The 13,356-nt window shown below is 43.1% G+C and overlaps 2 protein-coding genes across 2 annotated transcripts; one reads left to right on the top strand and one right to left on the bottom strand.

Annotated features, from left to right (window-relative positions):
* Positions 1 to 6,183: 6,183 nt before the first annotated feature.
* timm29 (translocase of inner mitochondrial membrane 29) lies at positions 6,184 to 7,777 on the bottom strand. Its single transcript, XM_083566309.1, has 2 exons — positions 7,605 to 7,777; positions 6,184 to 7,007 (listed from the first exon to the last, which is right to left on the bottom strand). The coding sequence occupies exons 1-2, from the start codon at positions 7,696 to 7,698 to the stop codon at positions 6,418 to 6,420; spliced, it is 684 nt and encodes a 227-aa protein (XP_083422435.1). The 5' UTR covers positions 7,699 to 7,777; the 3' UTR covers positions 6,184 to 6,417.
* A 40-nt stretch (positions 7,778 to 7,817) lies between these two features.
* yipf2 (Yip1 domain family, member 2) lies at positions 7,818 to 13,324 on the top strand. The gene is made up of 9 exons (XM_083566308.1): positions 7,818 to 8,379; positions 8,548 to 8,605; positions 9,140 to 9,291; positions 9,883 to 9,963; positions 10,054 to 10,141; positions 10,265 to 10,381; positions 11,661 to 11,827; positions 12,102 to 12,284; positions 12,603 to 13,324. The coding sequence occupies exons 2-9, from the start codon at positions 8,581 to 8,583 to the stop codon at positions 12,693 to 12,695; spliced, it is 906 nt and encodes a 301-aa protein (XP_083422434.1). The 5' UTR covers positions 7,818 to 8,379; positions 8,548 to 8,580; the 3' UTR covers positions 12,696 to 13,324.
* Positions 13,325 to 13,356: the final 32 nt, after the last annotated feature.

The following is a 13,356-nucleotide window of genomic DNA, read 5'->3' on the forward strand; positions in this document are numbered from 1 at the left end:
GAGGCACATAAGGCCTGCCTGGTAAGTGCGAGCTCGAGAAGCAGGGTACACTCAACACTCGATGGTTTCTCCCATTTGAAAACTCACCGACAGCGTTGAATGTTCACTGTGACTCGCCTGACTCAGACTTTATCCTAGGAATTTGCGCTGATGCAGAATCAGACTTCGGTTACACGACAGCAGCTATCATATTACTTGTCACTTATTATTACCTTGTGCACCCTTTTATTATCATTATTATAAAAAAAAGTTTGTCAAGGTTCAGAGCACGATGCTAGATATTCGGTGCTAGCTCATGCGGCATGGTCATGTTTAGACTGACCAAATGCTGCAAGAAACGGAACATAAGCACTCTGGCATCTATTATCTGATCATGGGGGAAGGGAGCGGAGTAGGGGCCAGGGGTTGAGCGGGAAAACGGGAAGGGGGCACTCAGTTCGCTAGAGAGGACAAAAATGGAAAAGGGGGGTGGGGGTGGATGGGGTAGAGGGAAGGAATGGGGCGCTGAAGGAGCAGAGGTGGAGAGTGCATGTCTGTCTGGGTGAGGAAGGGGGGCAATGATCGATTCCAGGCTTTGCATTTCCAGACACAATGATTGGCAAAGGTCAAAGGGTCTCATTTCCTATGAAAGAGGGTCTGTCTGGTAGTGACCATCCGTTTTTCTTTCTGCAGATTCAAGCTTGATCAGGATGCAAACAAATACAGATGAACGCTAAAACAAAAGTACACATCATATTTGTAAAATCTTGTATAGTTCTGCCCAAGATAATAAACTTTTTCCACGAGAATGCTAGCTGGCTAACTAACTAGCTAGTGGTGCAAGAAAGTAGCATGAACATCTACACGAGGTGTTTGTTCAGCCGTTGCAGTGGTTGAGCATACAAGGTGCAGAAATAGCAGGAGGGGGGCTCTGAGGAAAAGGAAAAAAAAACTAGCGAGACAGACCAAACACTCCTCAACCCTCTCCCTCCTTCCACCTGGGACTTGAACTCATGACCCTGTGGAGAATAAGTTGAGTGGGAGCACAGCCATTTTGGAGCATGGCTGTCTGAATTCGTCTGCATTTGAGCTTCATGATGTTCATTAGCCATCTAGTTCGAGGAAGGAAAAAAATGGAAAAGCTTGAAGCAAAGAAAAAGTTGTATGGAGTGGAAATGTCAGAGCACAGAGTAGTTACACTCCGGATGACTGACAGTTATTGACAAAGAGGTCTGTGCTTATGTGATCAGTGACCGGTGATGTTACACCCCCCCAACACCCCCACCCCTACAACCACCACCACCAAAAAAAAACCTCCCACCCCACCCACACACTCTTGTCGTCTGGGTTATGTCTACCTGCCCCAGACAAGATCAATACATTAATCCAATTGCTGTTCACTTACACAGAGGCTGATATCATTTCCTCAGACTGGCATGTGGACATGCACTCTTATACACACACACACACACAAAATAGTGCTTAAGCCATAAAGAGTAAAAAATGTGAAAAGTGCACTGAACATTGAAAGTCATGCAGGATGTTTGTTGAGTCCAGATGAGTCCCAGATCTGTCTATGAGCTGCTAGCTAGAAAACACATGCAGATACAAGGCTCATGCATGCCTTTGCGAATAACATCAAATTAGCCTGTGTTTCGCAGCATTGTCTCAACACATAAGCAACACTTGTCATCAACGTCACGTCACATTTGGGTCCGGTTTGGAGAAGCCGCCTCTGGGCATGACAATGCATCCCGGTGTAAAACCGGCCAGATTTCCCAACCCAGGCTTTATATACTTAATAAATGACAAGAGTTTCAATTCAGTTACATGCAAGTAACCCAAAAAACAAAAAAACATAAGAAGGAAATGTTAGGTAAATGTACTTACCCCAGCCCCTGAGAGAGCTCAGATGTATACACCCAGTCTGTTCCTTGCTCTCTTGTTCTCTCTCTCCCTCTCTCTGTACGTCGAGTTCTATCGTTCCAGCCCTGCATTCCTCCATCTCAGCATATCCCTCCCTTTTCCCTTTTCCCTTTTCCCTCTCTCTCTCTCTCTCTCTCTCACACACACACACACACACACACTGAGTCCTTCTTTCTACTATTTTAAAACTCTGCCCCCTCTCCGCTTCCCTTCCCACTTTTAAAACGTCACCATCTTTTTCTTCCTGATCCCACGTCTCCTGCTCTCCTCTTCTTTCCACTCGCACCGAGGCTTTTTGACCTATCTGGTCTTGTCCTTCCTGTAGCAAACTTAACTGTAAGACTGTCTGGTGTTCCATGCACGAGTGTGTGAGAGAAATGGGAGAAAGAGAGAAAGAGAGGGGTGGGGGGGGAGGCAGAAAAAGAAAGGGGGATGGAGGGAAGTGCACACCAGGACACGCAGGCTGTGTCAGTTTGAATGAAAATTGTGAAAGCTCTGCTTTTCCCTCCTCTCTCTCTCTCTCTCTCTCTCTCTCTCTCTCTCTCTCTCTCTTTCGTTCCATTCCTCCCCCTTCTCTGACATGCCCTTCCCCACCCTTCTCTCTCTCTCTCTCTCTCTCTCTCTCTCTCTCTCTGTCTGTATGCATGCTCAGTCTGTCTTCTCTCCCATCGTCAAAAATGTTCACACACCACACAGACATTTATATTTATACCTCCCTGTTTCTAACTAACTATCCTCTGTGCTCTCAATTACACACACACACACACACACACACACACACACACACACACACACACTCACTCATTTTCCTCCCACTGTGCAGCAGACATTTAACCCTTTCATTTCAGAGACAAAAAACTAACTATTTTAAGCAGCCTGGTGTAACACCTCCGAGCCAAAGAATAAAATGGTGAATGCACACAGATTCGCTTCTTTTATTATTCTTGCATTGCAGATTTTTTACCAAATAATTGTTATTTTAAATCATTTTAAAATCCCTTTTTTTTTCTAAATCTCATTTGTTTTATTTTGTATGCTGTGCTAGAACATAGTGAATCAATGAGGTCAATCCCATGGCCAGACCAACACTAACCCCCACCCCCCCTTCAATCCCAACATTATCCCCAGTGACCTCTGACCCACCTTCTCCTGCAGCGTCTGGGCCATACTGACCAGTCATTAGCCTCCACCTCTGCTGCAGTCAAACACCACATCCATCTAGCCCTGGCTACCGACATATTTGACAGAGTGGCGGTCAATAGTCAATAGGGCAAAGGCAGCATGAGGTGGGGGGAGAGAAGCTTAGTGCAAGATGAAAGGAGGAACGCTGTCGAAACACTGAAACGTGGGGTTTCCTTTCAAAAGAAAGAAAGCAGCTCCTTTTTCTAACGATGCACTCGGTAGGCTGAAAATACTGATCAGTTTTAAATAGACGTTAGATAATAAAAGTGCTTAAAAAAAAGAAAGAAAAATGCATCAATATTGGTGTATTGTGTGGCGAGTGAATCAGTGTTTCAGGCCGTGCTTGTGTTTCCATCCCAGCGCTGTATCCGCTGCAGCGTTATCTCAGATCAGGCAGACTGAAGGAAATGAAAGCAAGTTGGCACAACGTTTAAAAGGGGCGTGATTGAGCTGTGTGCTTTGCAGACCGATGGGTGCTGTAGAGACGCCTTCATTGTCCATTTCCACATTTACGAGATAAGGAGGATCCGAGCGCCGGAGGTCTGCGACTTCCTTCGACCAGCTCTGGTTATTGGATAATAACTTTAGCATGGCAATATAGGGGTAGAGTGCTGGATTAGAAATACTACAGGACTAATTGGGTAGGGTGCAATAATGACTGAAAGGGACAGGTCTTGGTTCTCGGTATTCAGCGAGAGACAGACGATATTTCACACAGATGCGTTGTGAATGTGCATTAATGACATCACTAGGGCACATTATGGCGAGTTGTTATACCATCCGTAAGTGGGATAAGGTTACAAAGAGTTATGGAAAGCCTTAGGCTCGTGCAGACAACGTGTATTCCCCTGGGGGAGGGAAAAAAAACACTCAAGGCCGTATGGATGATCCAGCGAGCTTGAGAAACACGTTTCTAGATCAGGCATGGAAGGGGTACAAAAACCAGTAGAAAATGCTAACGCTGTGATGTGAACAGAAACAAAGAGATAAATAGACTGTAAATGTTCAGGCTTTATGCTGATGCACCGTGAAAAAATTATAATAGCATAGATCACACCCTTTCCACAACTGCATTCTTCACAGCAGAATCAGGATGTTCAATCCTTTTCAGTCGGATAGTGATCAGAAATTAGAGCCAGCGCAGCACGAGGGGCCACGGGATCGATACCTACCATTTGAAAAAAACAGCGTGGGTGTGCAAGTGAGCAGGAAATGATGGAAGATGCATAAAGGCTCATTCACAGGCAGTGCATTTCTTCTGGATTCTGTCCGTTGTACTGTACGGCTGTTGGCGATTTTATGTTTAAAGCAACACACACTGACTATTATGTGATTTCTCAGGTCAGTAGATAACAGCTTTCGTATGTCATTTGTTTTGATTTGAGAAATGCTTCTTCAATCACAAGCTTCTCACAGCAGTTTGGAATTTCTAGCTCATTCCTCTTCACACGACCAGTCTGAGGGCCTTGCTGCTCATTTACATTTCAGTCCACATTACATTTTTAGTGGGATTTGTGAAGGCCACTGCAATATTCCCATGTTCCTGTCTTTAAGTGATTTTGTTGCATCATTCTGTTGGACATGATACTACCACCACCATGTTTCACAGATGGAATGAATGGTGTTCTTCAGATTACATGCTCTTTGTTCTCTCCACTTCATTAAGCTGAGACTGTTTCTTCTTACCTGATATCAGATGCTGGGCTTGCAGAAGAAGATTCTTCCTTAGGTGACAGATTAGGGCAGTGTAGAACTTAATATTGGGTGCACATAATTTGGTACCCGATACCTGCAATGTCATTAACTACCTGAGAAATCATTTGTGCTTTTCTGCTAATCTGTTACCTGCAAATTTGGAGGCACACAATTGCACAGCTTCCCGTGGGCTCGCCACCTGCAGGAAGGACCGTAAGGGACGGTGCTGTGAGGATTGGGCAGCAGTCGAAGGCGGGGGTCTGCTTAGACTGCTGCCCCCGCGACCCGAATTACGGATAAGCGGGAGGAAATGACATGACATGACAATTGCACAGGACTTATTTGGGTGGCATGGAAGTGGCTTGGAGGTTTTGTGTTTCTTATAGTTTTTAGGCAGAATTTACACTGACAATTTTAATAGACATATTTTGGTCCATTTACAGATCATTTTGTTAGAAAATTCTGTTCACTATTTGAATCCTCCCGCATGCCCAGAATCTCAGTGACATATACACACCCAATTGAGCTGTGCAGAGGCAAATATGGCAAAAATTTATATACATTTTCTTTTTTTTAACATGGCATTCGTCGGTTTGTAAGAAAGGGATTTCTTACAAACTAGTCCTTATCTAATTTTTACCTGAATTCCCGTGTACTGTAATGTCAGTGTCATGCTGTAACTATGCTAAGAATATTTCATCAGCCTTCAATCTTAGCATAGAGTGTATTTCTGTGAGAAAGGTCTTCAATGAGTTATGTTAAGAACTACCGTATTTTCCAGACTATAAGCCGCTACTTTTTTCCCACCCTTTGAACCGCACAGCTTATACAATGAAACGGCTAATATATGGATTTTTCCTGGGTTTTTCCCGGTACACAAACTTCAAGCCAAAAAAACTGAGCCCCATAACATTAGACCAATTAAATTGCCGAACGGGTTCAGGTGAACCAATAAAACTCTTTATATTAAATCAGATGCGCTCCCACTGAATCGGGCCGCACCACATCATAAATATGGATGATGTTCCTCTGACGTTTGACCTGCCGCTCACTCGGAAATGCAGGAAATGCGAATTATCCGTCACGCTAAAAACAACCGGGCATGAAAAATAACTTCACCTGTGTTCTGAGCTGCACGGCATCGGGAGAAAAGCTTCACCGGTGGTGATTTTTAAACGCACCACGATGCCAAAAGAAAAACTGAGAAATTGGTGTGAAAGGAAGGAGGAAGACAGTGAACAATGACTTTCTTGGTAGGCTACTGTTTAGATACAAGCCGTGTAGCAGACACTTTCTTTCATTAAAGCCTGTGTGAAGTTCATTAGTTTTCAGTGTAGACATTACGGTATGTATCTGAAAGTAGTTTCTCACCAGTTTTTCCAAATAAAACAAACACAAGGGTCAAAGATTCCAAAGATTAATTTTCTCACAAGACAAACGGATAAACAGCATTATGTTTCTTTCTCACACCACAATAAATATTTCAGAAACGTCCTCTTAGGCCATTATACATCAAATGATTTGACCATACAGGACATCTCAATTAGGAACTGTTCACATTACCAAATGTTCTGTTGTGTACTGCTCTCTTTTCCTTCACCTGCTACCCTCCCCGTCTTACTTCATAGTGTCCATCTATTCTTCTCCCTCAATCACCAGTGCCTTCAAGGACTCCTGGTGCAGTCTTTCGTTTCTCTCGGTCTCCTGTACCGTAGGCGGGGCTGTGGCCAGCAGGACAGGCGGAAGATACTTGAACTCCTCCTCGTTTATATCATAGTTCTCCATTTTTTTTTTCAACACCCACCAGCGGCCCGCAAAGCCTACGTCCAGCACCCGCTCTCGCAACTGTGCCCAGGGTACGTAAAGCGCAGAGCACCTTGCCTCGTACAGGCTGGACTCAGGGTCGTAGTCGGCCTCGTACGCCAATGAGACGATACCCAGGCTGATGTGTCGCAAACGGCCCTCGTTGCGCAGCTTGGCCAAGCTCTGCACGTGCCCATCAGACGTGCCGCTACGGATCCACGGAGAGAGGAGGGCGAGCTGGTTGGAGGTCTCTAGTATCCGTGCCTGGAAGGAAGTTTCATCCGGGTTGGTGTAGCAACAGGCGTAGGTGCCTCCGAGCAACGCCGCGTAAAGGCTGGCTTTCAAAGGGCGCTCATATGCTCCAACAAATATTTCACGGCACGCCTCCTTGTAATCATTCAGAAGACTGCGGCACCACACACCTGCCAAACAGACAAGAATTTAGCTTTCACCTTCGTCTGGCATATTGAGTTTTGGAAAAGGGCACCAGATTCTCACTTTATAGATTGGTTTATACAATAGTGTTCAACATGTCACACCCCCAGCCATCAATGATCGGCCCAAAACAATTAAATAAAAAAAAAAAAGCCCTCCTAACCACCACACGTCACCCTCATCCACACAAATTAAAACCAACTATTTATTCTCAACCAATAAAAAGCTGGAAAAACAAAGTTGTGGAAAAGTCACGTGTGCTGCAACTGAGCTGTTACTGTAGAGTAAAAGCTGATCTGGGGGCGGGGCTTATTGTTTCTAGCGGGTATCTGATTGGCTGAAAACTAGTTAAACTGTCAAATTTTATAAGCTATAAAATATAGATTTTTTATTTTTTATTTCCTATTTTTTTCTAGAAGTTTTTATCGTATTATTGCCCCAAACAATACGGGACAGGAAAACGCCTTGCACATGATAGGGACAGACAGGACGACAGGAGAAAAACCGATGTGAATATCGTTCAAATAATTAAAAATAAATAAATTTTAAAATAAATCCTTTTATAACCGCAGATATAAAGTCACCTGCACGGCTGTCCCACAGTCTCTCCCATCTCGTCCCCTTGCTCTTGACAGCGACAGCAGCTACACTGGAGCAGCACCTCCTCAAGGCCGCCATGTTAGCGTCTCAGCCACAGCGTGCGTCCGGGACGGAAGCCAAATCGCCATCTAGTGGACATACTGGGCGCTACGTAGGGTACAGGTCCCATTCATCTTTTTGGATATCTAGTGCACATAGGAAGTTAATATACAGGCGTTTGAGATTCAACCACTAGTCGGGTCGTCGATCCGGAAGAACACGTAAAACGCACGTTATAATATAATAACGCACGTTGTACTTTCCACTTTGAAATTTAATTAGTTCAATATAAAACTTGTGTTTTTTACTATACTATTTAAATAAAGATTGGTGTTAACTAAAAACCTGGACGTGGAGTGGATACCATTTGGTTCTACGGTGTTTAAATAATGATGTGTAAATGAAACAGAAGAAAGTGCGTATAAAATAATATTGTAGTTTTACATTTTGTGCTGGTGTCCTGAACAGAAATAATTAAATAAGCAAAAAACTAAAAAAAAAACATGCTGGGATCGGTCACGTGTTCACGTCACGTCGTCACCCCGGAAGTGTACGTGCTGGTAGATGACGTGGAGCAGATCAGATGTGAAGCCCATGTTATTAGACTGATGGCGTTGTTTGCTTCACCTTCTAAAGTGATGAGTGTTTGGATCTAGCTGAGAGTTTTGAGAGACACCCAGCTGAAGGTCGGGTGAGAGGACCGGCTTTACTGCTGCTCAGGTGAGGGACTGATCATGTAGAAGTGAGGTGTATAGATCTGATGGATCAAAGCAGATCCTTTGCTGAAAAACCTCATGATGATGTTTCATTATTTGTATTGATATTTCCGGGTGTCAACTTATCTATTGACTTGATTACATCACTGACTTGACCATGTTCTGCTCACAGTCACTGCTGAACTCCCTATCCTGATCTCACACCATGGCTGATGAGTTGAAGTTTCAAGGTGGGTTTTGCATTAGTCATAGTGGCCAGAGGCCTGCTCTTGGCCAAACACACAACAGAATGCATTGAACGTTTGTGGACGCCTGACAATCACACCCATATGTCAGCCTGATTCCTGATGGCGAGATGTTCCTGTGCACAAAGCGAGGATGCCACATGGTAGAACTCGTCCTCAACCGAGATCTGGCCTCAACCCCATTGGGATGAACTTGATTCGTAGCAGATTCGAGTGGTTTCCAGAAGAAAGGATGAATATTGTAGTGGGAAATAGGAAGTAAATCTGGAAAAGTGCACGTTTGAGTAATATAGTCAGGTGTCCACGAGCGTATATATTGGGTACAGTCGTCAGTAATGAGTGAATAGCAAGGACTCTATCCATCCGTCCATCCTGTCACGTTTTCAATTCATAGAACGCTCCATAGACTCAGTGTCTCTATTATTCTTCTAAAAGAGAACTAGTATAAAATGGGGAAAAAGCCCTGTATATGTGATCATGTAGCTTTAAATGTCTGCTTTCCTCTACTGACTGTACCAGAGTTCGAGGAGGCTGCAGATCTTCTGTTTGCCGACCCGGGAGCCTCCACAATCAGCCTGTCCACTCCCGGCACCGCTGCAGCAGCTGCATCTGCCTCAGATGTCCGTCTGAACCTGTCTGACGAAGAGGAGAACCAGCAGGAGAGCTCTGGGGTGACGAACCTAATACACACACTCCGTAGTCATGAAGAGTTTCTGAGCGATTCGTCATTTTGAACGAGTCTTTAATGTGACTCTGATGAACGAGTCGACTCTGAGTGATTCGTTCATTTTCCACTTGGCACATTGCAAAATCTCTGTAGGTTATGCACAGGAAACAGAATTGAGTAGTTCTTGAGTAGTCCAAAGTCATTCTTTCTTATCATCACTTGAATCCCATAGACACTTTTACACAATTACACAATTGAGTTGTTCATCTCATGAGTCCTCTCATCTGAGTTGTTGGTTTATTTTTCACGTGACTCGGATATGCGCTATGCAGGTATATACACATATCAATTATTGGAACTGTAGTCAAAGGTCTTGCATGTAGACGTGTTGGTGGATCTGCTTATTGAAAATGTAACATTTTATTTGATTTCCAATCAAAGGAACGAAATGAACTAAACGATTTAAAGAAAGATTCGTTCGTTTTGATGAACAAAATTCTAAGAACCAAGTCACTAAAACAATTCGATCTTCACATCACTAACACCCAGTGCGAAGGGCTGGCTGGTGATCACTTATTCTGTGGTTTATTTGCAGTTACTCAAGGGCGAGAAGCAAACCGGTGGCTTCTGGACATTCGAATATTATCAGTCTTTTTTCAACGTGGACACCTTCCAGGTATGGAACGCTGGGACACTCTGAAGTGCTTTCAATCTGAAGGTAATGCATGAATCAACCAGATTCCTTATTTTCCCCTCTTTGGATTAGGTCTTGAACAGGATCAAAGGGTCATTACTACCTATCCCGGGACGGAATTTTGTCAAACATCACATTCGGAGTAACCCGGATTTGTACGGTAAAGAACAACGAAGGGGGGTTGGGGGAGTGTCGGCTTTCAAATGATTAGCAGCCAAAAATGAATCAGCTGAAATATCCACATTAATTATCAATGGATCTGCAACACTTTCTTTACTCACAGGGCCATTTTGGATATGCGTGTCCCTTGTCTTCTCGGTGGCCATTAGTGGGAACCTGTCGAACTTTCTGTGGAACTATGGAGACCCTCAATATCACTACAGACCACAGTTTCACAAAGGTATGACGGATATTCGCTGGAGGAAAAAAAAAAAGATTCCCTGTGTAAAATAATGCAATTCAAGGGTTCTAATACATTTATACATTTAGCATTTTGTTTCACGTTCAACGGCCTCTCTCACTATGTGGACAAGATGTATGTGCTTTTTTTTTTTTTTTTTTTTTTTTAAACACCTCATTCCATATTTAGTTCCCATTTGCAGTTCTAATAACCTCCACTCTTCTGTGAAGATGTTCCACTAGATTTTTCAGCCACAAGGGGGTTAGTAAAGTAATTTACTAATGGAGGTGAGGAGGGCGTCAGCATTCCAGTTTATTTCTCAGGTGTTCAATAGGGTTTAGAGTTCTTTCGCAGGGGATCTTCCACTCCAATGCATGTGAAGCATATCTTCATTGGGTTGGCTTTGTAAACGTTTGGGTTTCCTAGTTCAAATCAAGAAAAGATTTCAGGCTTCAGACGTTTGTATACACTTTGCCGGTAAAGTGTGAAACAGGGGTCACCAACATGTCGCCCGTGAGGACCACATGAGTCGCCCGTGGGCCTTTTTTAAAAATAGCTCACTATAGCGCCACTTACCAGTGAGCTGCATCTAATTTCTTTTGTTGCTCTTCTTTTTTTAAATCACACTTGCATTGGTGTAAATTTGAAAATGACACTATTAAAATATAGATGAATATCATTAATGATTAAAAATAGCATATAAAGGTAAATTGAGCAAATTTGTTATTTCAGAACTGGTGTGTATCAAACTGGTAGCCCTTCACATTAATTGGTACCCAAGAAGCAGCTCTCAGTTTTGAAAGGTTGGTGACCCCCTTTGTGTGAAAAGTAATAAAACCAAAATCTACTGTTAGTGACTAAATCCTGACACTGGAGACTCCTTTCTACAAAAAAAATAAAATAATAATTGAATGTCCATTTAATTGTTTCAATCTCATCTTTTTTTTTTTTTTTTTTTTAAGTATGTAACTGTTTATGATGAGCCCTGGACTAGGAGCATCCACCTTAGATTAGATCGTGCACATGCATATCATTTCTATAGTAATTCATTTAAAGCTGTGATTCGCCTCACATTTAGAAGTTTAAGTTTATTTAGCAGATAATCCTTGGCTCTGGTGGCTGAAAATCTGATAAGGAACAGCAGAAGGGTACAGGAGGAACTCCTATAGACCTGCTCACTCGAGTCAAACAATGTCCCTTTGCCTGACATTAAGTACTAAGATTGAAATTGTTACGTTGTACTGTACTGTATTGTACTCGTCTTATTTCTGTATAACAGTGACGATCGCTGCACTTGCTGTGTTCCTGTATGCGTGGCTCGTACCTCTGCTGGTGTGGGGCTTCATGACTTGGCGCCAGAACATTTCCCGCCAGACGAGCGCTTACTCTTTTCTGGAGACGGTGTGTGTGTACGGCTACTCTCTCTTCGTTTACATTCCTACTTCGGTAAGTTCGACCGTTTTGGCTTTTTTTTTTTGGGGGGGGGAAGACCCTTGGACAAAGTCCATCATGTAAAATGAATGTATAGAGTTTCCCAAACTGGATCTCAGTTCCACTGTTCTGCCTTCTCGTGTATGTCACATGCTCTACTATCAAATCTGTAATTCTATTCTGCATGGGATTCCCGCATTGTGAGACCTGTCGCACGGGTATTCCTGTACAGGAGGCTCGTTTCATTTTAAACCCGACGAAATGACCCCCATTTTTTTTCCATCGCAAGATATTATGGATCATTCCATTCGAATGGCTGCGGTGGTTCTTTATTCTGATTGCCATGGTGGTCTCCGGCTCGGTGCTGGTCATCACCTTTTGGCCAGCGGTTCGAGACGACACCAGAACGACGGCTCTTTCGGTTATGGCGGCCATCATGTTGCTCCACGCTCTGCTGGCGATTGGCTGCAAGGTGATTATGCTCTCATAATAAACTAACTCCTGTTTCTTCCAGGTTATAAAATAATTACAGTTTCCTAGCTACGAATATTTAACTGGAGAAAAACCAACATGAGGTTCTGAGTCTTGCTTAGAGTTTAGTGTTAAAACCAAACCCAGCTCGGTTAGATTACACATTGAGTCTGAAAGTGATTTTCGACTTGTACTTGACTTCTAGGGAACCCAAAAGCTGCATTCTGGCTCAAATCTCAGCATCTGAGATCTGTTTGTCTTGTTGCATGTCCCTCACAGACACCCATCTTCACTGTAACTTTTTTGATCTCTGTTGCAGTTGTACTTCTTCAATGAAGCGATGCCACCACCATCCGTGCCGCCAACGAATTCCCCTAGCGTCAATCAAACCAGCCAAATGAGCAAGTCTTAGGAGGAAAACACGCTGCCGTGACCAACCCCCCCCCCCCATTTTTTTTGTTTTGTTTTGTTTTATTATTAATGCACTACTGAAACAATATGGAGATGGATACAACTCCTAGACTCGAGTTTGTCTCTGGACAAAATGGAAGGATAAATTTACTCCGATTATCATGTATTCCACATAAACAGGTGAGACGTGTGTACAGCTCTATGCTTGGGTGATACTCATACTCACCTCAGTATGCTCTGTTAATATACAATGTAAATTCATGTGAATTTTCAGTTCTTTATGAAAGGATATGGACATTTTCTGCTCAGTTATAAAAGCTTGGTAAATGAACTGTGGTTATATCATGGTCACCATTCACCTTAACCTGACCATGATCTGGTCATCTATAATCTGCTGAAATCAAACATGTGATGAACAGAGGTGAACTACTTACAGGCAGTCGTGATTTATATTGGTGTTTGGTCATTTTTGTGAAAGGAAATTCGGGAAGGGGAAAAAAAATGGTTTAACACTGTTCAGCAAAAATATTGTTCATATGTGAAAAGCATCAGGGAGGCTGCATTAATGCAGAAAATACTTTTTTTTTTTTTTTTTTTTGGTTTTGCTTAGTCTTGAATAAAGTTTCTAACATGTGATACCATGTGGCCTGTCAGGGCTGTAC

The sequence above is a fragment of the Silurus aristotelis genome (genome assembly GCF_946808225.1).
Source record: "Silurus aristotelis genome assembly, chromosome: 17".
In the NCBI taxonomy this organism is placed as follows: domain Eukaryota; kingdom Metazoa; phylum Chordata; class Actinopteri; order Siluriformes; family Siluridae; genus Silurus; species Silurus aristotelis.

What these genes read in the sequence shown, in the direction of transcription:
- timm29 (XM_083566309.1), bottom strand. Translation starts at nt 7,698, where the DNA reads ATGGCGGCCTTGAGGAGGTGCTGCTCCAGTGTAGCTGCTGTCGCTGTC. An exon ending in ACTGTGGGACAGCCGTGCAG is followed by an intron (nt 7,008 to 7,604) that starts GTGACTTTATAT and finishes TCTGTTTGGCAG; the next exon opens with GTGTGTGGTGCCGCAGTCTT.
- yipf2 (XM_083566308.1), top strand. Translation starts at nt 8,581, where the DNA reads ATGGCTGATGAGTTGAAGTTTCAAG. An exon ending in TCAACGTGGACACCTTCCAG is followed by an intron (nt 9,964 to 10,053) that starts GTATGGAACGCT and finishes TCTTTGGATTAG; the next exon opens with GTCTTGAACAGGATCAAAGG. An exon ending in TGCTGGCGATTGGCTGCAAG is followed by an intron (nt 12,285 to 12,602) that starts GTGATTATGCTC and finishes TCTCTGTTGCAG; the next exon opens with TTGTACTTCTTCAATGAAGC.